At 45.9% G+C, this 25844-nt stretch overlaps 1 protein-coding gene across 1 annotated transcript; it reads right to left on the bottom strand.

The window, feature by feature from the left end:
• Positions 4431–24980, bottom strand: LAYN (layilin). The gene is given in 9 exon segments (NM_001244894.1): positions 4431–5041; positions 7069–7171; positions 10074–10157; positions 11011–11043; positions 16780–16783; positions 16786–16936; positions 20856–21121; positions 21124–21152; positions 24728–24980. Coding segments are annotated over 9 exon segments (1125 nt in total). The 5' UTR covers positions 24813–24980; the 3' UTR covers positions 4431–4671.

The following is a 25844-nucleotide window of genomic DNA, read 5'->3' as shown; positions in this document are numbered from 1 at the left end:
CTTTGGTTAGTATGGCCATTCTAATGATATTCTTCCAATTCAGGAGCATGGAATATATTTCCATTTTTTTTTGAATCCTCTTTAATTTCCTTGATTAATGTTTTATAGTTCTCACTGTGTAAGTCTTTCACCTCCTTGTTCAGGATTATTCCTAGGTATTTAATTTTGGGGGGTGGAATTTTAAATGGTATTTTTTTATATTCCTTTTCTAATATTTCATTGTTAGTATACAGAAATGCAACTGATTTCTGAATGTTAATCTTGTATCCTTCTACTTTGCTGAATTCATTGATTATTTGGAGTAGTTTTGTGTGGCGTCTTTAGGGTTTTCTATATATAGTATAATGTCATCTGCATAGAGTGACCTCTTCTTGGGCACGCAATTTCCCGGGCCTCTTTTGGCACCTCTCTCTATAGTTTGCTATCCACTATTAAGTTATCAATTTATTATTTTATATTAGTGTGGACTCATGGTCTCCTGTTTATCCAATGGGTTATAATCTATCACTGTAATTATTTATTCTGATGCTCATATTATCCCACAATTGGCCAATGTGGGCCACTATAAGCTGGCTCCATTGATCTACTGACATGGTTCCATCATTCTTGAATACTTTTTTGCTTTCTGGCACACAAAAATTTTCCAAGCTAATCTAGTATTTTCCCTACTTTGGCCAAGGAATCAGCTATTTTTTCAAGGAGGCCTTTCGTAAATCATCTATAATTCAATTTAAAAAAGGAGCCCTGATTTATTTTAGTGGAGAATGTTATTTAGAAGCCAAGATCTGAGTGCCAGCTAGAGGAAATATGTGTGTGTATATAAGTATATGATATATTTAAAACCATGAGGTCACACCAGTATTTCTAGTTTCAGTCTAAGACCACAGAGTCTGCTCTAGTTTTCTCTGTTTTCATATCTGCAACGCCCATCTCTGATAGCAAGAAGCTTGGCCCTTCCTATCCTTAGTATGCTTACTCATTTAATCACCCCCCCCCCCACAACATGTGCAACCTCCCGCAGTTGCTGCTGCCCCATGGCCTTAGTGGATGGCCTCCTTCTCACCCACAAAGGCCACCCCTGCTCTCTATGAACATCTTCTTGACCCTGCTCTGGCCTGACCCTCAGTCTGAGCCACTGAGTTCCCTCTGGTCTCCGGACATGGATGTTACTTTCCTCTAACTTATGTAATGTCTTTAGGACCAAAGTGTTCAAAAACGGAAAGGAAGGGGAGAGGGGAGGGAAAGGGAGAGAGACCAGAAAGAGCTGAACACAACTACAAAAAAAACCACCCCAAAATATAGCAAATTCTCTTTCACTCTTTTGCATTTTGATGTGGCTTTGTTCCCCACTAGAATGTAAGCTCGATGGATGGAGCCTGTGTCCATCTTGCTTACTTACCATTATATGCCTAGCACGTAGCATATTTCCTGATACAGAGTAGGTTTGTTTAAATTTTTTAAATAAATAACATGAAAAAGAGCTTTATAGCTACTACATTGGGAAATGTACATAACCTCCAACCTTCCTTGTACAACCAAGCTTTAGTCTGACCTCTGGCTGTGTGTCACATGTAGCATAGTGTTTGGCAGGCATGTAGTAGGTATTCAAGACATTATTTTTAAGTGGATAGATACAAGGAATTATCTGATACATTCATTTCATCTATTGTGTGTCACTGTTAAAAAAAAAAAAAAGGGCTGGGAGCTATAGTTTTAAATGACAAACAGGTTAAAGTTTCAAGTGAAACCAGGATGAGTAAGCTCAATATTCAATTTGAACATAACACTTAACATTTAGCAAGTGCTTGTTAAATTAGTGAAGTGCTATTATCAGAGATAGAAATGGGGTTGGATACATTCAGGCTAGTATATCTGAAGAAGAAAAAGGAAATTAATTTTTTTTTTCCTTTTTCGGTCACCCCAGCAGGATATAGAAATTCTAAGGCCAGGGATCAGATCTGAGCTGGTGCTGCAACCTACAGCACAGCTGCAGCAACACTGCATTCTTTTTTTTTTTTTTTCCCACTGTACAGCAAGGGGATCAAGTTATTCTTACATGTATACATTACAATTACATTTTTTTTCTCCACCCTTTGTTCTGTTGCAACATGAGTATCTAGAAGAAGTTCTCAATGCTACTCAGCAGGATCTCCTTGTAAATCTATTCTAAGTTGTGTCTGATAAGCCCAAGCTCCCAGATCCCTCCCACTCCCTCCCCCTCCCATCAGGCAGCCACAAGTCTTTTCTCCAAGTCCATGATTTTCTTTTCTGAGAAGATGTTCATTTGTGCTGGATATTAGATTCCAGTTATAAGTGATATCATATGGTATTTGTCTTTGTCTTTCTGGCTCATTTCACTCAGTATGAGATTCTCTAGTTCCATCCATGTTGCTGCAAATGGCATTATGTCATTCTTTTTTATGGCTGAGTAGTATTCCATTGTGTATATATACCACATCTTCCGAATCCAATCATCTGTTGATGGACATTTGGGTTGTTTCCATGTCCTGGCTATTGTGAATAGCAACACTGCATTCTTAACCCACTTCTTGAGGCCAGGGATCAAATTGGCAAGGGCACAGAGACAAGCCAGATCATTAACCCACTATGCTACAGCAGGAACTCCGGAAACGGAATAACTAAAATACAGGATAAGACTGGCTGTGTGCAAATACAGAAGGAAGAGTGCTGAGGGTCCCAGTGAAGATAAGACACTAATGACAAAAGGAAGATGTAGAGGTTTGTCTGATCATAACCTTAAGAATGGGTCCTCATGTGATGTTTTAGTCACATAATTAAGTTGTTAACACAATTCTCCAGCTTCTGTGTACTTGTTACTATGCCTCCTTCTTCCCAGGCAATAGGAGTGCTTTTCTAATGAACATAACTCAGTTACTTCCCCCACCCAGGTGGAGTGTGAAAAATGGGTCCTACAGACTTTTAAGCTGAAACATTTTGGCGATCTTCCATCAGTCTGAAAGAGGAACTGTTCATCCATCCAACAAGTATGGATGGTCCACTCTGTGCAAGGCAGTCTTGGGTGCAGGAGGAGCACGGCTGCCAGAGTAGGCAGGATCCCTACCTTCATGGAGCTTACAGCCTAGTAGGGTCAGAGTACAGGGGGACAGGGAAGGGTAAAGAGACCACAGAGCCAGGAAGTCTCAAGAAAAATGGGAACTTCCATGTTTTGGAAAATGCATCTGTCCTTCAGACTATGTGGTCATTCCTTTTGCTTGGAATATTGTAACTCCACAGAACACACCTCCCTGCAGCAGGCATAAAAGATGTTTTTGTTATTCACCCTGTGCTTCAACCCCGTAGGGGAGGTAATTGAGCAGTGATTACAGCCCACAGAGTTTACTCTGTCCAGTTCAGGGCTCCAGGTGTGAGGCTAAGTTACAACCTATTCCAAAACGAGAGAAATGAAGAATGGTTAAAGTAAAAAGATTATTAAGCTGATAAGAGATGCTGCAGGTGATTTAAATACTGGCTTTCAACAAATGAACCTATTTACAGAACAGAAACAGACTTGTGGTCACCAAGGGGGAGGGGGAGGGAGTGGGATGGACTGGGAGTTTGGGGTTGGTAGATGCAAACTACAACATTTGGAATGAATAAGCAATGAGGTCCTACTGTGTAGTACAGGGAACTGTATCCAGTCTCTAGGGATAAACCACACTGAAAGATAATATAATATAAGAAAGGGAATATATATATATATATATATATATATATATATATATATATATATATATGACTGGGTCACTTTGCTGTGCTGCAGAAATTGGCACAACACTGTGAATCAACTATAATAGAAAAAATTTCAACTAAAAAATATGGCCTTCAGCCCTACATGTGTCAAATGACTGATATCGGGCCACTTTTCTCTGCATTTACATCCAAAAGTATTTAAAATAGATCTTGAAAACAAAAAGGTAAAATCATTATTAGTTATTACTAATATATGTCGCTGCTACAGTAAAACAAACAGAACAATGTGGAATATCAGGGCTGGGGACAGACATAAGCCGAGAAGCCTAGATTCAAACTTCATTTTTAGTTTCTTAAGTGTTTCCAAGTTAGCTATTTCTAAGTTTGGATGTCAGGAGAAAGAAAACAAGGTTGCTGGAGGCCACAGGCAGAGGAAGGGCTGTAGACACAGACACAGGCGGACTAACATTCTGTTTCCTGCTTTTTATTTGATTTGATTCTTTGAGGAAAAAAAAAAAAACAGATTTAAGAATTGCTGAGATGCATAGGGAGCCCAATGCTAGCATCCGTGGGCTTTGAAAGGCTTCTGTAATTTCTGTCTCTTTGTGATGCTGTGCGATGCTGTTTCCAGAGAAACAGAACCAAGAGTTTGGTTTCCCAAGTGCTACAGGCAGGGCCAACCCCGCCCCATGAAAGCAGTGCCCCTTGAAAGTCAGTTATAACAACCAGGTATTTATTTTCTGCTCTGCGCTAGACTCTGGGCAAGGCGCTTTCTTGGAAGTTCCGGCTGGGTGAGGGGCCGGGCGAAGGAATACAGCCCAGAATGGGGCTCCACCAGGGGCCGCGGCGATCTCACGCTGGCGTCCAGGACCTGCTCTGAGCCCTTTCATAGACCTGCTTTTCTTCTAGGAAACGGGACACATTTGCTTCCCTCTTCTTTGCCAGTTTTGTCCCTGCATCCTAATAACCATATATCTCATTCTCCACCCACCCGGCCTCCTTGCTCCTCCCGGCTCGGTCCGGGGAGCACTCGTAAAGGTCGTTGGTCACAAAGCCGCTTTCCAGGCTCCCCAGCGTCACGAACCCGCTTTCGGAGGGGTTCACAGCCACATTGTCATAGTCACAAGACACAGCGTCCGCATCGGGAGTGGCCTCTCCCGAGCGCGCTCGGAATGAAAAGTTCTTCAGGTCCGGCCGGGGTTCGGCTAGATCGGCCTCGCTCTGCTTTCGAATCACCTCGTAAACCTCTAGGTTCCGGCTGTCCCCGTGGGGAGGGGCGGGCCAGGTGGGGCGCTGCTCCTTGGGGCTGGGTTCCCGCTGCTCCCGTTTCCTAGGAGGAAGGAGAACTAGGGCTGAGCAGTCGAGGGGCCTGAGAATATCCCTGTGTCCCCTGGCCAGGCAGGGGGACGTCATCCTGGGCAGTCACTAAGCTGCACTTCTCACCTGCCTAGACCTATGGGTCAAGGCTTCAGCTTGGGGCGGGAACAAAAACAGGAAAGTGTTGCTATGTCTCTAACATCCACTGCTGCCAGGGCACAGAACCGAGGCGGTGACCCTGGGGTTCCCGGAGGCCACAGAGGGTCCGCGGATAGAACTGCATGGGGGAAAATGCCACATTAAAAAAAAAAAAAAATCCATCTCCGAGTGAAATTTAACCTGTCCTTCAATCGAAAAATGGGCAATCAGCCTGCGCAGAACCAGCCATCTCTTTGACTTGATCACCAACAGAAATCATGAATATTTCCATACCACATTACAGTTACTACTTAAGATGCCTGAAAATATTTTAAGCGCATCTCTCCTTCAATATTATGATAATTCTGCCCACCACTAAATAAAGAAGCACATGTATGACTGTTTCACATTCAGTTTTGGAAATATTTTGCTGAACTACATATCAGTATTATTGCTGCCCTTGTGATCCAAAGTGGTTTATTTTATTCACTTAAAAAAATTGTTCTGAGAGGGGGCTCAGAGGCTACAGGGGTCTGTGGCACAGAAAAGGTTAAACACCCATGAGATAGATTCCAGCTTCCAAGTCATAATTTCCACATTGGGGTGAGGTGCTAAATAGAGTAAGGAAGGGAAATCAAGAACCAACCACAGGGTAAGAAGTTAGAAAATATATGTGATGTTTTGAATTGATTTCAATTTTTAGATTAAAAGGCATTAGCTAGTAAAAATGCTCATAGTAAGAGATAACATTTTTGAGTGCTTACAGTATACTGGTTCTCCATGTATAAACTGCTCTAATTCTTCTAATAATCATATAAGGAAGTTATTATTCCATGAAATAGGTTTTACATTGGAATCTTACTGATTTAAATTGGTCATCAAAAGGAGTCAAATCTTAAACTGTATCTTTGTTTTCCTGTTGTAAAATGGCAATACCAGCCTTCCTCTCTATATGTACCATGATGATGGAGGATAAAAAGGTAGCTGAGGAGGGCTCTGGGTACCTCAAAAATGATGGCAGTGATCCATTAAAAGAGGTGCTCTAAGCTACTTAGTGTAGCTGTTTTGTAGCAATCTACTTTGTGTATTCAATCAAAAGAAAAGCCAATTAAAAGAAATTGGCTATTTCATTTTGAATTAAGTGGTTGAATTTCAGAGGTCTGCCAGCAGGCTTCCGAACACTTGTTTTCACTGGGCTTGCTATTCCTTTCTTCACTCACCCAACAAACATTTTTGGTGGGAGAGCATACATGCATGAGGGCACTTAGTTGAGTGATGTGTGGATACACAGGTGAATGACAAGTCACTGAAAATCTTTGGGAGTTCCCTTGCAGTGCAATGGATGCAGTGGATTGAGGATCCGGCGTTGTCACTGCAGTGGTTCAGTCCTTGGCCCAGGAACTTCCACATGCCTCAGGCTCAGCCAAAAAAATTTAAATTAAATCTTCCACCAAAAAAGTTGAAGAATGTAAGATCACTCTTTTAATCACAGTTCTTAGTACTTCTGAGTGCCCTGAGCCCATCAGAGAACTTACGCTCATATCTGCAGTAGTGATGGGGTTCTCATGTGGCTCAGTGGGTTAAGAACCCAACTAGTCTCCCTGAGGATTCAGGTTCGATCTCTGTCCTCCCTCAGTGGGTTGAGGATCTGGCATTGCCACAAGCTGTGGCATAGGTTGCAGATGAGGCTTGGATTCCAAGTTGCTGTGGCTGTGGTGTAGGCCGTAACTGCGGCTCCTTTTCGACCCCTAGCCTGGGAATTTTCATATGCTGGAGGTGTGACCCTAAAAAGAAAAAAAAAATTGCAATGGTGATCCTCTTGGAACTGCTTTGGCTTCTGTTGAAGTCCAAGTCTCAGCATTCAGAGAACACAGAGGTTTACGTGATGAAGGTTTTACTTGCCTCCTTCTACAGATCCAAACCCAACATACACCTGTGCTGACCACAAGAAGGAGGAGAAGCGGGATGCTGGGGATTAGGATGTAGGCAAGATTCAAGGCAGCTTCTGAAAAGAAAAGCATGCATAATCAGCATTAGTGATGCTTCTGTATGCTTCCAAATAGGCTTCAAGTACAATCAACACAGAGTATACTGAGGAGCACCTTCTAGAAGGAATTTTGTTAATTGTGAAATTTTTTCAGACACAAGAGATTTTCCTTTTTTCCCCCTTTTATGGTAATGCCAGATCCGAGTCACATCCATGACTGTCACTGCAGCTTGCAGCAATGCTGGATCCTTTAACCTACTGAGTGAGGACAGGGATCAAACCTGCATCCTTACGGACACTGTGTTAGGTTCTTAACCCACTGAGCCACAATGGGAACTCCTCTTTCTTTCCTTGTCCTTCCTCTCCATTAACCAAGCAGAGGCTGCTTGGGGTGCTGGTGTTTCTGTCAGAAATAGTGAATTCTAAGGTGGGCTTTGAGACAGGGAGGGAAAAAGAAGCAAGCCAGAAGTCTAGGGAGTATTACCAGGACAGAGACGGTCCCATAAAGCAAGTGAATCAGACTTTAGAAACGTCTCAACATTTCTGGCTGAGACTAACTAGATCCAGTTGGGCCCAGGAGCAGTGACTCTGGTAGGCACTTAGAGATTTGCCATCCTGATATTTCCGGTCCTTAAATGTTAGACCCAGCCCCTCAAGGGGCTTTGGGAAGAATCAAGGTTGGGGGACTGACCCCTTTCCTACTCCCACTGGTGCAAGATTCCCAAATATCCAGAATCTGTTGTGGAGTTCCTGATGTGGCGTAATGGGATTGGCGATATCTCTGCAGCACCAGGACACCAGGTTTGATCTCCAACCTGGCATAGTGGGTTAAAGGATCCAGCATTGTTCATCTGAGGCTTGGAACTCCAAATGCTTCAGGGTGGCAAAAAAAAAAAAAAAAAAAAAAAATCACTGAACTTTATTGGAGTTCCCCCTGTGGCTCAGTGGGTTAAGAACCCAACTAGTATCTATGAGGATTCGGGTTCGATCCCTGGCCTCACTCAGTGGGTTAAGGATCCAGTGTGGCCACAAGTTGAGGTGTAGGTCACAGATGTGGCTTGCATGTGGTGTTGCTGTGGCTGTGGCTGTGGCCGACAGCTGTAGCTTCAATTTGACCCCTAGCCTGGGAACTTCCAAATGCTGCAGGTGTGGCCCTAGAAAGAGAAAAATAAACTCACCCCAAAACAGAAGCTCTTGTTTTGCTTTCCTGTGAGGCTGCAAACCAGACAGCCACCCCCAAAACCCCAAACAAACCAAACCCCACTATAAATACCACCATCATACCAATGAGCAATAAAATGCCACCCACCTTAGTGTAGCACTTTGTCCTCTTTTCAGTGCATTTTCGCATACTTCATCTGTTTTCTAATAGAGAATTTGACCAGCTTTTGTCCCTGGTTCCTAGGAAGGGAGCTCTAAATCTTTGGGCTGTCTCAGGTAATAGGAGTGATTTTGTTACTCAGGAGCCCCTCAGGCCAGATCAGAGTTAATGTTGACAGAGATGTCTCAGGATGGGGGCTGGTGGGGAGAGATTGGGGTCTGGGGCCTGGTTCAGTTATGTGGCCAACAACAATCGGCCAATGATGAAATCATTTGTGCTATGTAATGACAGCTCAGTAAAATCTCTGCTGTCTCCAAAGGCTCCAAAGCTCAGTGGAGCCTTCTGGTTGATGAACACATTGATGTGCCAGGAGGGTGACTAGGCATTCTGGTTCCCCAGGGAAAGGACAGAGAGTCCCCATCTGGGACCCTCCCAGATCTCACCTTATGAGTTTCTTCATTTGGCTGGTCCTGATCTGTATCCTTTACAATAAAATCCAGTGTTTGTCTGAGTTCTGTGAGTTGTTCTGCTGAATTATTCAATATGATGGGGTCATGGGCACTCCTTGGAATTGCAGCCAGTTGATTAGAAGTGCAGGTGGCCTGGGGACCCCTGAACTGGTGGCTGAGAGCTGAAATGAGGGAAGGCAGTCTACAGACCTTAACCTACAGGGTCTGTGCTAACTTGGGGTGGCTGGTGTCAGAACTGAATTGCACTATTGCAATAGCCTATTTCATTTAACGGACACAGTAATGCTCTCAGGTAGGTGAGAAAAATGTTATTAATTTCATTATGCCAATGACTAAGCTGAAAAATTAAGCGTTTTTCAAAAAAGTGGCCCAATGATAAAAACACCTATATGCCTCTCTTTTTTGTTTTAATTGAAATATTGTTATAATACTATGTTAGTTTCAGGTGAATTATATATTGACTTAACATTTGCATACATTATGAAATGATCAACAGGATAAATCTGGTAACCGGCTCACTCTTCCTCTTGAAACAGCGTGAGAGTCAAGGTTGAAAGTCCATTAGTGCTCCAATTTATCATTCCATTGTATCTTTTATGATTTAACTTTTAAAATGTTTTTGCCCATTTCCTCTATTTGTTTCATAAGCAATGTTAATCAAGGATGTTACGCCTCATGGCCTGGGTCTTTCTGCTCTTCCTTCCCTACGTCTATTCTATAATTCACCACCCCCGTCCCCCCAACTACTGGGTGGTTCTCAGGGCTCTGTCTGTCTTCAAGCAGATTTTTTTCCCTCCCATCTAGTCTAATGGGCCCAGTTGTCTTAGCTATTTAGCTGACAAAATCTAACATTTAATGCAGTTTTTACAAGTACCCTGTCTGGTTCCATTTTTATTTTAAAATTTTTAAATTATTTTTTGGGGCCATACCCATAGCATGTGGAAATTCCCAGGCCAAGGATCAAATCCATACCACAGCAGTGACGACATTGAGCCCTTAACTGCTAGGCCACCAGGGGACTCCTGGTTCCATTTTTAAGTAGGAAAGAACAAGGTAGGGTATGTAACCGCGGGTCGTCTATGATCAGGAGAGTCTGGTCTCTTTTTCCCCTGATAGAGTCGGGACATACCACTGCTTTCTTTCAATGTTCCTGTGGCCTCTTCTTTCTCTGTGTCTTCTGGAAGTCTGGGTGTTGCTGGCTCTGTTCCTTCACCTGGAGAGAGAACCCTGAACTTGAGAATCTGGAGAAAGTCACCATAATCCTGATAATCCCTGAGGTCCTACCAGGGGGTGGGATGCCAACAAGCAATGGCAATGTGACCAGTGTCATTTTCATGTACAGAAAACTGAAGAGTTGAATTTGCTGGCCTAGAGGTTTCCTTGTCCTTATCTTTCTGGCCCGACTCTTGCTGCCAAGAGTCATGTACAGACATGCCCAGGGGGCAGCTGGCATCAAGGCCCCTAAAGTGCTAAGGTGCTCACTTCTAGGACCGTAACTCATCACTTTGGCTCACTTTTTTTTGGTCTTTTTGTCTTTTTAGGGCCGTACCCGCGGCATATGGAGGTTCCCAGGCTAGGGGTCTAATCAAAACTGTTGCTGCCGCCCTACACCACAGCAACGCCAGATCTGAGCCGCATCTGTGACCTACATACACCACAGCTCATGGCAACGCTGGATCCTTAACCCATTGAGTGAGGCCAGGGATCGAACCCGCAACCTCATGATTCCTAGTTGGATTCGTTTCCGCTGCGCCACGATGTTAACTCCTGGCTCACTTCTTGACTCATTAGATTGAATTATTCCTTTCATCTTGTCAATAATTGCCAAGGAACATCCCATACTGAATTTGCAGCTCTTTTCAGATATTTGAGAGAAAGACAGCACTAGAGGGTGAGATTAATGAACTGCTGGGCACAGGTGGGGCACAGAGCCATGGAAAAGGCCAGGCTTAACTCTAGGGGTCTTTTCACTGAATAATCTGGTCTCAGGAGCATGCGGTTCTAAACCTATGAAGAAGGGCTGTGAAGCTGCACAAATTAACTCAAATCACAAATGACACTCTTACCTCCAGGCCTTGTAGGAGGAGCTGTTGGTTTCTCTGTAGCAGATAGAAACAAGAATGAGAGTGTTAACTAAATCTCTGTGCCATCTGAATGAAATTGGCCAGAGCATGGCATCCATGTATTTGCTCATCTGATAAACTTTAGTTAGTGTTTTCTGATACCAGGGACCAGGTGGGCAAGTTGAGAGAATCACTTCTGCACAAAGACTAGCCTTCCCCCAGATTTACTTGGGGACTTTTTTTCTTTTTTAAAAAGTATTTTAAAACTTCCACATATGAGAATTTCCAAGTATACACAAAAATGGAAAGATCGGTATCAGTTACCCCCATGTACCATCATGCAGCTTCGATGCTTATTAATATATGGCTGATCTGGTTTCAACCACAATCTGTACTCCTCCCTGGATACACCCGGCCTGGATTGTTTTAAAGCAACCAAGCAACCTGGATTGTTTTAATGCAACAAATGCTGCTCTCAAAGCAGTGGAAATAGCTGGGGAGTAAGTGGACATGGCCGGCCCCAAGGCAGAGCCTGGTAATTTAGAGCCCTGAGTCATATGAAATGTTTCTAAGAGCCCTTGCACAGTCAGCCTACATTAATGTTTTTGCCTTTGGCTGAAAGTATGTCAGCCTCTTGTATTGGCAGTGACTCTTATGTTGATCAGATGCTCTGGGCTTCATAGTGTCAGAGTCCTTAAGGTCAAATTTTAATTTATTTTTTATTTTAATTTTTTTCATTTTGGGCCGCCCCCACCGCATATGGAGTTCCCAGGCCAGGGATCAGAGCTGAGCCGCAACTGTGACAACACCAGATCCCTAACCCACTGTACCGGGCCAGGGATTGAACCTGCGACCCAGGTGTCCCAAGAGGCTGCCGACCCCATTGCACTACAGTGGTAACTCCAAGGTCAAAATTTTAGAATTCAGAGTCCTAAGGCCAGGATGTCAAAGCTATCCTGAAGTTTTATTCAGAAAGGGAACTTTTAATCATCTTCCCATAAGAGGTGATGTGACTCCATTTATTTATTGAAAAAAGTACCTACATAATGCCTGTTGTATGATAGAAACACCATCATGTTCTGAATGTTTTATAAAAACAAACACAGCTTATCCTGATAACAGCCTCATGAGGTAGGTGCTGTTCTGATTTTATACACAAAGAGGCTGAGGTACAGGGAGATTAAAAAACTTGCTCAAATCTCATAGCTAATAAGTAGCTGTACTGGGATTTGAATTTAAAAAATTTAAAATTGAATTTAAAATCAGAAGGAGACAAACTCTGTGTTAGGTATTAGAGATAACAATAGCACATGAAAAATAGTCCCAGCCCACTAAGGAGCTTATATTTTATATTCTACAGGATGGCTATAAAATATGAAAGTACAGGGGAATACTAATACCTATTAATTTCTGATGTATTACAATGTATCATATATTTAATGACATTACACAATCTAGTCATTCTCTTGTTCCTCCATAATTCAACCCACTGGGCAAAACTGCAGTGAATATGGCCAGTTAATGCATCATTCTATCAATTGCTGCAATGGTCTGTGACACACTGCCTCTGATGATTTGTCTCTGATTTCCACTGAAGGCATCTATGCCTTCAGCACACCCAGGAGTAATCGAGCATTCAGATCTGGCTAGCATGCCACCTACCTATGTGGTCATGCCATCAAATCCAGGTGTAGATGCTATCTTTCAACCAGTCCCTTGCCCTCTGGTGTAATGGGATGGCATGCCATCCTGTTGGAACCATTCTGGGGGACTTTCCCTTAGCCCATCAAGTGCAGGGATTAATTGGTCCAATGTGTATTTCCAGACCTGACACCGACCACATCGTGAAGGGCACAAACTTGTAGGCAGACAGTGAAAGTACTGTGTATGTGAGGTGTTATGATAGTCATAGGAGGAACGCTCAATTGGGTTTTGAGGGGCCCTGGAATGCTTCCCAGAGGAAGTGAGTTTTGTAAACTTGTTTTCAGAAATAATTTCAGATTTATGAAAATTTGCAAGACTAGCACAGAGAATTATCATATAAACTCCACCCAAATGTTATCATTTTATCATATATATATGTATGTGTGTGTGTGGTGTGTGTGTGTGTGTGTGTGTGTATGCTTTTTAGGGCTGCACTCAAAGTATACGGAATTTTCCAGGCTAGAGGTTAATCGGAGCCGTGGCTGCCAGCCTACACCACAGCCACAGCAACTCGGGATCAGAGCTGCGTCTGTCACCTATACCACAGCTCATGGCAATGCTGAACCCCGACCCCCTGAGCAAGGCCTGGGATTGAACCCACATCCTCATGGATACTACTTGGATTAGTTTCCGTTGTGCTGCAACGGGAACTCCCTATCATATTTTGTTTATAAAATTATTCTCTGTTTCTGTTTGTCTCTCTCTCTATATATATATCTATATGTCTATATCTTTATCTAAATCTATGCATGCACACACACACATGTGTATATATTCACATACAGACACATACATAACTTTTTTCCTGAGAATAAGTTGCAGGTATATTTACCCTTGACTCTTAATCCTTCAATGTGTAGTTAAAAGGAGGGGGGCATACTCTAACATAACTGTAGTATGATGGTCAAAACCAAGACTATTGACATTGATATGATCAGTATTATCTGATCTATGGATCTTATTTAGATTCTCCCAATTGTTCTAATCATCATTGTTGTCAGTCATCATGGTCGTCATCAAGGTCCAGGGTCCAATCCAGGATCGCCTATTGCACTTAGCTGTTATGAGAGAAGGTTATGTTCAACCTGAACCTGAAGGCTGAGAAGGAGAGGGAAGGGGAAAGAGGGAAGGGTGTTGCAAGCACTGGAAACAGCAGTTGAGAGCTCTTGGGAAACTTCCAAGGGTGCAGAGGGGAATGAGATGGGGGAGGAGTGCTTGGTGAGAACGGGGGCTGGAGAGAGGCAAGGGTCTGATCAGTTCCTTTAGGGCATGCTGAAGTGTGTGACCTTGCCCTGAGGATGCGGGGATGGCACAGAAAGGCAATGAGTTAGGTTTTCTCCACGTGCCTACCTTCCACTGCTGGATCTATGCTTGGTCCTTTTCTGTGCCCTGGGAGGCTGACCTCTACGGTCTGTGTCTTGGGGCTCCCTTGTCCTTTGGCTTTTGATTGGATTTAACCAATAGGAGGCAGAGGTGGGAGATTAGAGGGTAGAGAAGACAGGGGTCCTGATAGTTATTCCCCAGGCCCCCTGCCCACATCACTGTGGTTGACAGTAGTTGCATTCTCTGGTTACAACTCCTGTTGGGTGACTCCCCTTCTGAGACTCCAAGCCTTTTTTGAATTCTGCTAAAACCATTCCCTTCCCTTGCTCCCTGGTGCCTGGAGGTCATATCAGCTTCCCATTGTGGCTACTTCCTGGGTACCTCACCATTTCCTGCTCTGTGCCTGCACCTCTGCAAATAGCATTTTATTATACTCTTCTCATTAAATGCTTTGAGTGTGCCTGCTTTTTCCTGCCAGGACTGAGTCTAATACAGGCAATTGCAACATTAATAAAGAATATGACTTAAAAAAAAACTAACTAGGAGTTCCTGTTGTGGCTTGGCAGTAAGGAACCTAACTGGTATCCATGAGGACGTGCATTCAATCCCTGGCCCCACTCAGTGGGTTAAGGATCTGGCATTTGCTGAGAGCTGTGGTGTAGGTCAAAGATGCAGCTTGGATCTGGTGTTGCTGTGGCTGTGGCATAGGTCAGTGGCTGCAGCTCTGATTAGACCCCTAGCCTGGGAACTTCCATATGCTGCGGGGTGTGGCCCTAAAACAAAACAAAACAAAACCTAACTAGGTTCAAAGTCCAAAAATAAAAAACTAAGAAGGCAACTGTCTAAATGTCACAGTTCAAAAACTGTTTAAGATGTACAACATTTTAAATCATGAAGAGAACAGGATACAAGAACAAACATGTTGGGCAACCAGTTTGTACTAAGTGTCTGGCTTTCACTGCTCTATAAAGGTGTCCTGCTAGGCCAGCCTGGGTCCTTGCCACCTCCCTGCCTGAGACAACGCTATGTGGTGGAGGAGGCCAGGTCTCTGGGGAGAGGCGTTCGTCTGAGGGGGTGAAGAGGGGGGAAACCACTTCAGCAGCAAAAGCATAGTCAAGGGCAAACAATTTAAAAATGACAGGATTGTTTAGTCTCCAACTAGATGTAACCAACTCGTCATTCTACTTCTGTCAGGAAGGATGCAGAATGAGGTCAAGCAGTTGGCTTCAGGGAGGTGAGAAACTTCAGTGACAGATCAGAACTTACTTCGTGTTTACATCCTAATGGAGTCCGTCCAGTGGAGGAGTTTGGGAAACCCCAGCACAGTGAGACTCCAGACTTGTAGCCAATTCAAAACCGCGAACAGATGTAGAAGCAAATGCCATTTGAATCTGCAAGGCATCTCTACAAAGGGTGGCCTAAGGAGGTAAGCCTGCCGATCACCGTGGCTGCTGTCCACCCAGTGCCAGTAGAATTGATGTACTGTATCATCTGCCTCCTCTGGTCATTATTCTGTTTCCTTAAAGTCCCAGAAAATAACGTCACATGGCTGGGAGAAGCCTCGCAGACACAATGGCCAGCTTCCTTCGATACTTCTTTATTCCAAGCTCCTCTAGTGTACAACCTCACATGCAGAAAGACTAGGAATTGTACTTGTTTGGGATTAGCATATGCACACTGAACTATATGGAATGACTGGCCAACAGGGACCTGCTGTATAGGACAGGGACCTCTACCAATATTCTGTGATAATCTGTATGGGAAAAAATCTGAAAAAGAATGGATAAGTGTATATGTATAACTGAATCCCTTTGTTGTACAGCAGAATGTCCAGCACTGTAAATCAACTGGACTTCCATAAAACTTTATTTTTTTAACTTTATCTATTTAAAAAAATTTTTAATTTTTTTATGATCATAATTTTTCCATTATAGTTGATTTATAGTGTTCTATCAATTTCTACTGTACAGCAAAGTGACCCAATCATATATATATATATTCTTTTTTTCACATTATCCTTCATCATGTTCCATCATAAAACTTTAAAAAATAATTTAAAAAAGAATTGTAGTTGTCCACATAGAGGGCTTTTCATTTCTTGAAGTTCTCATAATTCTTGCCTTATCATACATAAATTAGGCCCTTTCATTTTTTTCATCACTTTTCTTAGCATCTAATCCCTCTCTCCTTTGCTAGAATTACTGTCAGAGAGAAGTATCACTACCTCTCCCTTTACAAGACTCCCTGTGCTATTCCTGCCTTCCGAGACAGACCATATCCAGCCTATGGAATGCATGCTGCCTATGAAATGCGTAGCTCTCTCAGTAAGCCTGCTTTCCCTTTGCGGTGGCTGGCTCCTGAATTCTTTCCTGTACAAAGCCAAAGACCTTCACCTGGTGGGCTGTCCCAGGAGCCATGGACGTGACCACCCTCTTGTGCCCCATTTTCTGGCAACACCTTTACAAAGGTCTTCTCCCCCCACCCCACTTTTCCTTTGATTATAAAAGTGGAGCCCACTTAGTTCTTGGGGCGGAGCTCTCTTGCCTGCCACTTGTATCTTTCACAAGTGTCCTATGCTAATACATTCACTTCTTAACAACAAAACAACAAATCCCAGTATTTAATGCTGCTGGCCGTTTGCAACAAGCTTTCTCAGAGAACACAATTCCTGGAATCAGCGGCTGCTTATGAAATGAGAGAGGAGGTTGAGAATTTAGCCACATAACTTGGGAGAGGATTCCTTACCCTCGAATATTTGCAGATGAAATTGTTCTTCATGGTGCATCGATCGTCGTTCCACTGGAACATGTAGCGGCCCCCGATGCCCGCGGGTGCTGATGGCTGATGGTACATGACCACGCAGACCTCGCTGCCACAGGAAGGCTCATCCGCATACCAGTTCCTGCAGGAAAGGGGCCATCAGTAGAGCCAGCCGCAGAAGGCTACCACAAGAAGATCAAAACCTTTGTTTTTCTATCATGTTCCACTGAGCCAGGAACTGAAGGTGGTGGTGGGGATTGAAGTGCCGCCAATAAAGAGAACCTGCTTTCTAATATGGACATCACAATCAATCATCTGGCATTTGCCACAGACTCTTTGCAGGACGAATATATTACCATGCGACGTCTGCAAAGTAATTATGAGAAAAAGCCACCAGCGGGGCCAGTCTGGACAAGCTTACTTCTTTTTTGCTTTTGGCTAACTGGGTTTTGTTTCTCTCTTTTTAAGGACTCAGATGCACTAAGAAGGGGCATGGCTCATCTCATCCCCAGCTGGCCCTGTTCCCATCTCCCCATGCTTTTCTACAGCCACGGCTGCCTTCCTAGTGCTGAGGAGTGGATAGAAATTTCAAGCATCTGAGCAAGACTTTCCAAAATGTAGACACTTCAAAGCAGGAGAGGGGGGTGGGGACAAGAGCAGGAGGCCCACATCATCATTGTCAGTTTCTAAGTTTTTTCCCCTTCATCAGGCTGCTGAGCCTGTCAGCCTCAGCTGTCTGACTTCTTGCTTTTGTCTCTCCAGCTCCTGGATGGGATGCATTAGCAGCCCCAATGGCATTTGGAATTCAGTGGTGCTGCCACTCAGGTGGATATGTGGGTGCCAGGTTAGAGCCTTGAATTCCATAGATTGTCTAAATGCTGCGAGCACCTGCCCCATGTGATGACTCAGGGCTGGGCTTTGTCGTCGGCCCGGTTACCCACCTAAAGCACTTTCCTTCAGCGGCCCAGATCTCGCCCTGATGCTCAGACTCTTCAGCTGGGCCCTGCCTCACTCTTGTCAGAGCCCCTCCTCAGGAGACGGCCATGAGACAGTGTTCCTAGTAGACCCAGTATGGCCCTGCTTGAGACGTAGGCTGCGGTCCACCCCAAGGAAAACCCTCTGCTGCACCTGCTGGGTTGAAGTTGCCTGGACAATACCTGAGCCTGCAACGCTGCTTGGACATTGTGTGGACAGCTTGGGATCCTGATGGGGGCTGGACTCTGCGTCTCTTTAGTCACCTCCAGACATTTTCCAGCCCTGTTGGTGGACCTCTTACTTGCCTTGTTCTCCTCCCTGCTGGCCTCATGGCTTTATGCTATTTTTTTTTCACAGATGATGGATTGGATGAAATATTATACCTGGCATCTAGTGTCTGCACCTGATCCAGCTTTCAGCCTTGGAACTCAGTGCTAGAAGGAGGAACACCTTACAACACCATGATAGATGCATGTGGTCATTTCCACTATTCTCCCAAAGGGATCTATGACCATTTACTGAGTAACCATACACTGGGAAAAAGAGGAATACCCACACACTACAAGGGTTGTTGGACACAGGGTGTAAATTAACATGGATACCCAAAGACTTGAAGTGTCATTAAGGTTACCCATTTGAGTGGGAACACATTGAGGCCAAATATTAAATGGAATTTTGCCCCAGGATCAGCTCACAGTGGGACCCATCCAGTGGTCATTCCCTAGCCCCCAGATATATGAATTGAAAAGCTCTGGGTATGAGCTGTAACAGTGAAAAAGAGCAAGTAGAAGCCTCTGAAATGGGATTCTTCCCCATCCTCTTCAAGACAGTAAATAAAAACCCAATATTTTATCCAGGCGAAGGTGACAGAAAGTAGTGCCACCCTGAAAGACTTAGAGAATGCAAGGATGGCATTCACATCATCTCTCTAGGTCATTCCCTAGTCTGACTCCTGCAAAAACCAGGCAGATCCTGAAGGATGACACTGGAGGAACATGAACTCAGCCAAGCAGAAGCCTCAGTTGCAGCTGCTATGTCATTTGTGGTCTCTTTCTTAGGCACCTACTATGCAGATCTGGTGAGCACATTCTTCTTATCTCTCTTAGAAAGAGAATCAGAAACAGTTTGCATTCATTTGGAATGGACAACAGTATACCTTTATAGTCTTGCCTCAGGACGATATTAACGTTCTTACCCTCTGTCAAAATGTGACGTGAAGAGAGACTGCCCGGATATCTTGCAAAAAAATCACACCGGTCCACCATATTGCTGGCGTCATGCTAAATGAACCAGATGAGCAAGGATTGGAGGCCTTAATAAGACTCATGTGCTCCAAGGGCTGGAAATAAACACTTGCGAAGATACAGGGACCTGCTACTTCATCAAAATGTGTAGCTGTCTAGTGTGCTGGGGAATGCCAGGACATCCATTTCAAATTAAAGGTAAAATTACTTGCCTCACAATAATTGCATCTTGCAATAATTTGAGGAAGGAAGCATAGCACATGGTTGGTCTCTTTGGGTTCTAGAGGCAGCATATTTCATACCTGGGAATTCCGCTCTGGCCTATACAGCAGCTGACAAGAAAGACCGCTGTCTTTGAGTGGAGTCCAGAGCAGAAAAGGACTCTGAAGCAGTTCTAGGCTGTGATATAAGCAGACTTCCCCCTTAGGCCATAAGATCCATCAGACCCTATTATTAGAAGTATCAGTGGTGAGAAAAATAATGCAAATAGATTTGGTGCAAGTCCCAGTAAGAGAATCATCACTCAGGCCCTTAAGACTGTGTAGCAAAGCCCTGTCATCTGTAGCTGAGAAAAAAAAAATCACCTTTTGCAAAGTAACTCCTTTGGAAGTTCCTGGGCTAGGGGTTAAATCAGAGCTGCAGCTGCCAGCCTATGCCACAGCCACAGCCACGCCAGATCTGAGCTGCATCTGAGCCACATTCACGACCTACACTGCAGCTTAATCCACTGAGTGAGGCCAGGGACGAGCCCTCATCCTTACAGACACAATGTCAAGTTCTTAACCCTTTGAGCCACAACAGGAACTCCAAATCTTCATTCTTTTGATTGAAAATGAAAGTTTAAACTTTTTTTTTTATTGTTTACCAGTTACATTCTCCACTTTATGAACTGTTTGCTCAGGTCCCTTGCCTCTTTATCTTTTGTAGTTTTATTGACTTATATAAACTTTTAGTGCTTTATTGACTTATGTAAACTATTGTAAAAAGATAGTGACCTTTCAATTTGTTACAACATTTTTCCAGTCTGACATCCCTTTTAACTTTGATATTTTTGGACGTTTTTCTAGGTCACTGCTTTTCTTACAGGGGCGATGGCAGTGCCATGGTGCTGGGGGCGGGTGTGTGAAGTGAGTCCAATGCTGTGGGTTTAGACCGTCCTACCAGCTGCAGGCTTCCCTAAGTCCCTCCTTGGCCAACCCAGAGAATTAGATCTTGGCTCTAATTTCTTGCTCGTCATCATAATTCCCTGTGATCTGGAGCCCTATCTTTTGCTTTCTTCTTTCTTTCTAAGGCTGCCCCTTCGGCATATGGAAGTTCCTGGGCTAGGGGTCTAATCAGAGCTGCAGCTGCCAGCTTACACCACAGCCACAGCAATGCTGTATCCGAGCCACTCCTGTGACCTACACCACAGCTCACAGCCACGCCAGATCCTTAACCCACAGAGTGAGGCCGGGATTGAACCCCCATCCTCATGGATACTAGTCAGATTCGTTTCCGCTGAGCCACAGCAGGAACTCCCTAGAGCCCTATCTTGAGTCTTCAGCCCCACAGACCTTCAGTCTCTCACTGGGGTTCCAGTTCAAAAGGTCAGAGAGCCAAAACCACTGACTTCAAGCACCACGTGTTGTTGAAACAGTGCTTCTGGGCTCTTGAACATGAGTTGGGCCCAAGTTAAGGCTGACTGGCCAGCTTTGCCCCACTGCTTTGGTTGGTACTTCTATGCCCTCAGAGCTCTGCCCGCCTGGGCCTTCTCTTCTCCACTCACTGGCCCCATGGATCCAGGCTGCTTCTTTTTTTGAGTTCTGTCAAGTGAGTTAGCTTCTGAGAGTTCTGCACACTTACCTAAATGTCGCTGTGCTGCCATCGGTCCAGGCGTAAAGGTCCTGGCAGGCAGTGCTGTTGCTCTGTTTCTCTTCCCACCTCCTGAGCCCAATCCAGAAATCGCCATCCGAAGCATGGAGGTTTTCAATGAACTTTTCTATCAGTCTCTGTTCATCTTCAGACTCGATGCTGACGAGCTGGCCCCCATCCCTCCCGCAGGCTGCTCTGGCTTCCTCAAAGTTCAGTCTTCGAGAAGACTCCTGGAAGTAAATGACTTCATAACAGGGCTCCGTGTTCCTTCGCGACAGACCGGCTGCCCTAGAGAAAGCAGAAGCCACCCTATTTCAGTGCCCCCCAAAGGTACCAGAGCAGGGATGCTTAGAGGCATCCGAATGAAGCTGTCCCTGAGCAGGAACTGTGCCCACTCATCAGTGGGCTGTTTCAGTGTCATTCAGGCTCTCTGAGCCAATTCAGATCCCTCCTGGCACCAAGATGCAGTGATTTAGAGTCTGATCCCTAAATTGTGTAGGAACTCCATATTTTGTTTGTTACATTATGGATTACTGAAAAGCAAATATTTTAAATCAGCGGTAGATGAAACTTATGGTTTCATTTGAAGGCACACAACACTTTCAAGCCATTAGGGAATCTCAGGGGATAGTCTGGTTTAAAAGGAGTTATCGCTGTTTGGGGTTCCTTCAGTAAGAGAGGAGAGGCATTCTGAAGTCAGGTGTGAGTGACTCTATCTTGGAACCCTCTGCCGATGTAGCAGGACTGAGAATTCACCCAGTTAATGGTATAAACAGAAGTTAAGAGCATCAGATCCACGGGTTTTCTGCTGCTAGTCTTTCCTAAAGATCACAGCTAAGGTTTATAAACTCTTACTATGTGGCATGAACTATATACCAAGGGCGTCCTTTTTAAAAAAATTTGTTTTTTGGCTTTTTAGGGCTGTACCAGGGGCATATGAAGGTTCCAAGGCTAGGGGTCGAATTGGAGCTGTAGCTGCTGGCCTATGCCACCACCATAGCAACGTGGGATCCGACCTTCATCTTCGACCTACACCACAGGTCACGGCAACGCCAGATCCTTAACCCACTGAGCAAGGCCAGGGATCAGACCTGCGTCCTCAAGAATGCTAGTCAGATTCATTCCCACTGAGCCTCGACGGGAACTCCTGTCCTTTTTTTTTTTTTTTTAACTTTTTTTCCCTCTTTTGGCTGGGCATGCAGTGGCTTGTTGTAGGACCTCAGTTCCCAGACCAGGGATTGCACCTGGGCTGCTGCAGTGAAAGCACCAAATCTTAACCACTGGGCCACCAGGGAACTCCCTATATCCATCCTTTATCTCATTGAATGCTCACAGTAATCCTCTGTTGTGGGCATTTTTATGCCCCATTTTACAGATGAGAAAACTGAGGCTCAGAGAAATGAAGTAGTTTGTCTCAGGTCACATGACCTGAGTCAGAACCCAGATCTAATTACAAAGTCACAGCCACAAGCATAGATCTCTGCTCCCCATGCCACCCCAGGCTCGGATCACATGGGGAGCCCATGTGATGGGTCTCATCTGACTGACAGCTGAAGGGCTGAAGATCATCTAGGGTATTTTGTTGGGATTCTTCTGAGGATGAAGAAGAGATCATTCACCAGTACACACCACCCTAGTTTGTGTCTGGGTGCCTGAAGCCATGCTGAACCAAAACATTAGCTTCATCGCTCCTCTGTTCAGTCAGCACGTATGAGTACACCCTCTGTGCCTGGCACTGTCTAGGAGCCAGGAATACAGAATACATGCCACTTCCTAGCCCACAGGACACATAGCGTATGTTTCTGTATCCAGACGTCCAAGTGAAAACCAGATTTCAACAAGGAGCATCCCTTGCAGTGGAGAGCCTGTTCTTGGGCTGCGGGTGTAAATTGCTGCTACAGAGTGAAGAATAAAGGATTTTGTTTTGGGAACCTCTTCCCAGCCCTCATAGAATGTTCTCATTTTCCTTATTTGTTTTGCAACTGTGCAGGGAGCCAGACAGCATTTGTTATTCCCCAAACTGTCCAGAATACAGGGCAAAAGGCCATAGACAGTTAACTGCATTTTTCAGTGCTTAAATGGAAACAGAGCAGATGCAGATAATCTCTTGTGAATTCTTATTTCTGACTTCTTCTTTCAACACTTTTGTAAAGAAGTTCGCAATAAACAAGTTGTAGAGTTCCCGTTGATGCTCAGTGGTTAGTGAACCCGACTAGCATCCATGAGGTTGCCGGTTCAATCCCTGGCCTTGCTCAGTGGGTTTGGGATCCGGTGTTGCCATGAGCTGTGGTATAGGTTGCAGACACGGCTCAGATCCCATGTTGCTGTGGTTGTGGTGTACAGCTCCAATTTGACCCTTAGCCTGGGAATCTCCATATGCCATAGATGTGTCCCTAAAAAGACAACTCCCCCCAAAAAATGTTGTAAAAGTTTTGCATCTTCTTTCTCTGTCATTTTTCTACTGTTGCTAAATAGAGAAATTCTACTACCACTGATCCATCAGTAAATTAAGAGGCCTCAAAAGCAGGGCATTCTCATTCTCATTAAGGAGGTGTTCTGGAGAGACTGGGGACTACTGGCCAGAGAGGCTGTGGCTGAGATGCTGCCTGGGGAGAAGGGGGGCCAGCCCAGTTTCTATGAGCCATTTAAAGGTGGCTCCAAATGGGGCTGCAGAGGAAAAACAAACAAGCCCCAGGAACCCCCAACCTGGAGTTGAATTACTGGCATTCCTCACTTTTCCATCGTTGGATTATCCAGGGAAAACATAACACCTTAAACGAGTTTCCTGTATGGCCCAGCCTGGCTGCACATCCCAAGCGGGTCAGTGAGTGGCGGATCGAGCCAGGGCAGGAAGGTGGCCCAGAGCCATCTGGTTCCCCTGCTTTCAGGAAGTGTCTCTCTTCTCTCTTTTGCAGGAAGGGGAAGGGCGGGAGGGGCTTGTGTTCCCCACCACCGAGAACAGAGCCCTTGCAGCCCTCACCCAAAGAGCTGAATCGGTGACCTTTCCCTTTTGCCGCTCCGCTCCTAAAACCAAGTTTAGAATCCATCACTCAGCTTCGGAAGCACAGAGAAGGGAGCTGGAGGTTTTCATTCTCCTCCATCCCTCTTGGCCAATCTGTTGCCAGCGGGGGAAACTCGAGAAGGGGGCTTGAAGATCCAACCCCCGCCCCGCTCGCGCGAGAGAACAAATGCAAGCGGCAAGAAGCCAGAACTACAAACCTCCTCTGAGGTCCGTGTCCGAGGCTGCAGTGACACGACGGGAGGAAGGAAGCAGAGAGAGTCATTCCCCTGAGTTAGGCGGGGCTTGTCCCGCGCTAACCAGGCTTCTTTTCCGATCTCTAAGCGCTCTTATTCTAGGCGCCGGATCGTGGCACCCTCTCCCCGGCAGAAGAGACCAGAAGCAACAGGATGGCTTTTCCCGCACGGCCGATCCAGAATCCCTACGATTCCCAGAGTCTCCGGGGAGAGGAGACCTTCCCAGTGGGCAGGACAGGGAGTTGGTGGCCTGCACTGAGTGGGGGGTCCCAGTGACTATTGCCATGCTCAATGGAGCAGACTGAGGGGGCGTCTACTGGCGCCACCTAGCCTAGTATCCCAGTATCCCGGGAACAGGAACGGACTTGGATCGATCCAGGACACGCAGGGAACCGGCGCTAGGCTCAGCTGCCAGGCGATTGCTCCTCTAGAAGCGAAGGAGTGCCGAGTCCACTAGTGGGGCGAGGGCGTCACCCCTCCACCCACTCTGCGGGAGCGCCAGAGAAGAGGCACTGTGGCCCCAAAGACGGTCAGCCGCAGTGGGGTGCAGTGGGCTCCGCAGCCGAGCGCTCCCGGGAACCAGCTCCCGCCCCAGCGCGCGCACTCACCGCTTAGCAGGCGACCCGTCGCGCCCGGGGGGCCCGCCAGCAGCACTGCCAGCAGCACCGCCTGCAGCGCCGCTTCCAGCTGCATGGCCGGGCTCCGGTGCGTCTTCCGAGACCGTGGTGCTAGGGCGGAGGAGTGCGCGGACTCGCAGCGGCGTGCTCCGCAACTCTAACCGCGGGCGGCAGCGGCATCTCCCGAGGACCAACGGACCCGACACCCGGCACCCGGAGGAGGCGGGAAGGGCGCGGAGCCAGTCCTTCGCCCCTCCGCCCCCTGGGACGTCACTGCGGGGAGGGCAGCCCTGCCGACCGGCCCGCCCCCCACGCCCTCCTCCCTCGCTCCCGGCGCCAGACACCCGGCCTGCCCGAGGGGAGCGAGCTGAGGAGGGGAGCCAGCTCTCCGCCCCACTCCAAGCTTCCGCGGGAGATGCTGCGCTGACCCAGGGCGCAGGGCCGAGAAAGCTCCCAGTCTGAAATCTGATGAAGACTGCACTGTGGCTACAGACAGGACCAGATCTCGCCGCCACTCTTCGGATGCACAATTTCGCCCAACGTCCTACGCTCTGTAGATGGGCCAACGGGAGAGACAAACTCTTAGACCTGCGGGGGCTCGGCCGGCTGCGGTCCAGGCACCCAGTTCTACATCTGAGAACGGAATGGTGGATGCAGTGAACAGATGCTCAAGTAGGCAGACAGTTATGGGTCTGGCGAGGCAAGTTATGGGACAGCGTGGATAACGTCCAGAGGAGGTTAAGTTGGAGTTCTGGCCAAGAGGGGAGTGCCCCTCTCAGAAGCCAAGGGGTGTCCCTGAGCCCAGCAAGGAAATAAAACTGCTTTTCGCAGGGCACAAGCGTGTGGGTGATGACCCTCTCCGTTTCCCCCCAGGAAAGTGACCCCATTTCCTCTGGAAAAGCTTTCCTCACCAACCCAGCCCTCAGTGCGTGCTCCTTCTGCGAAACTCCCACAATAGTGGTGTTTTACATTCTGTTGCTTGTTGGAAACAAAATGTTTTCAAATATATTCAAATAATAAAGTGAGTCTCCTGTCCAAAAACTAATGTGCTAACTGGTGGCAGATGGGTCTGATTTCCTTGCCTCCCCCGCCCCCCATGCTCTTGTGA

The sequence above is a fragment of the Sus scrofa genome, chromosome 9, assembly GCF_000003025.6.
Source record: "Sus scrofa isolate TJ Tabasco breed Duroc chromosome 9, Sscrofa11.1, whole genome shotgun sequence".
NCBI classification, from domain to species: domain Eukaryota; kingdom Metazoa; phylum Chordata; class Mammalia; order Artiodactyla; family Suidae; genus Sus; species Sus scrofa.
The sequence above is the reverse complement of the archived record's forward strand: the minus strand, read 5'-3'. Positions and strand labels throughout refer to the sequence as shown.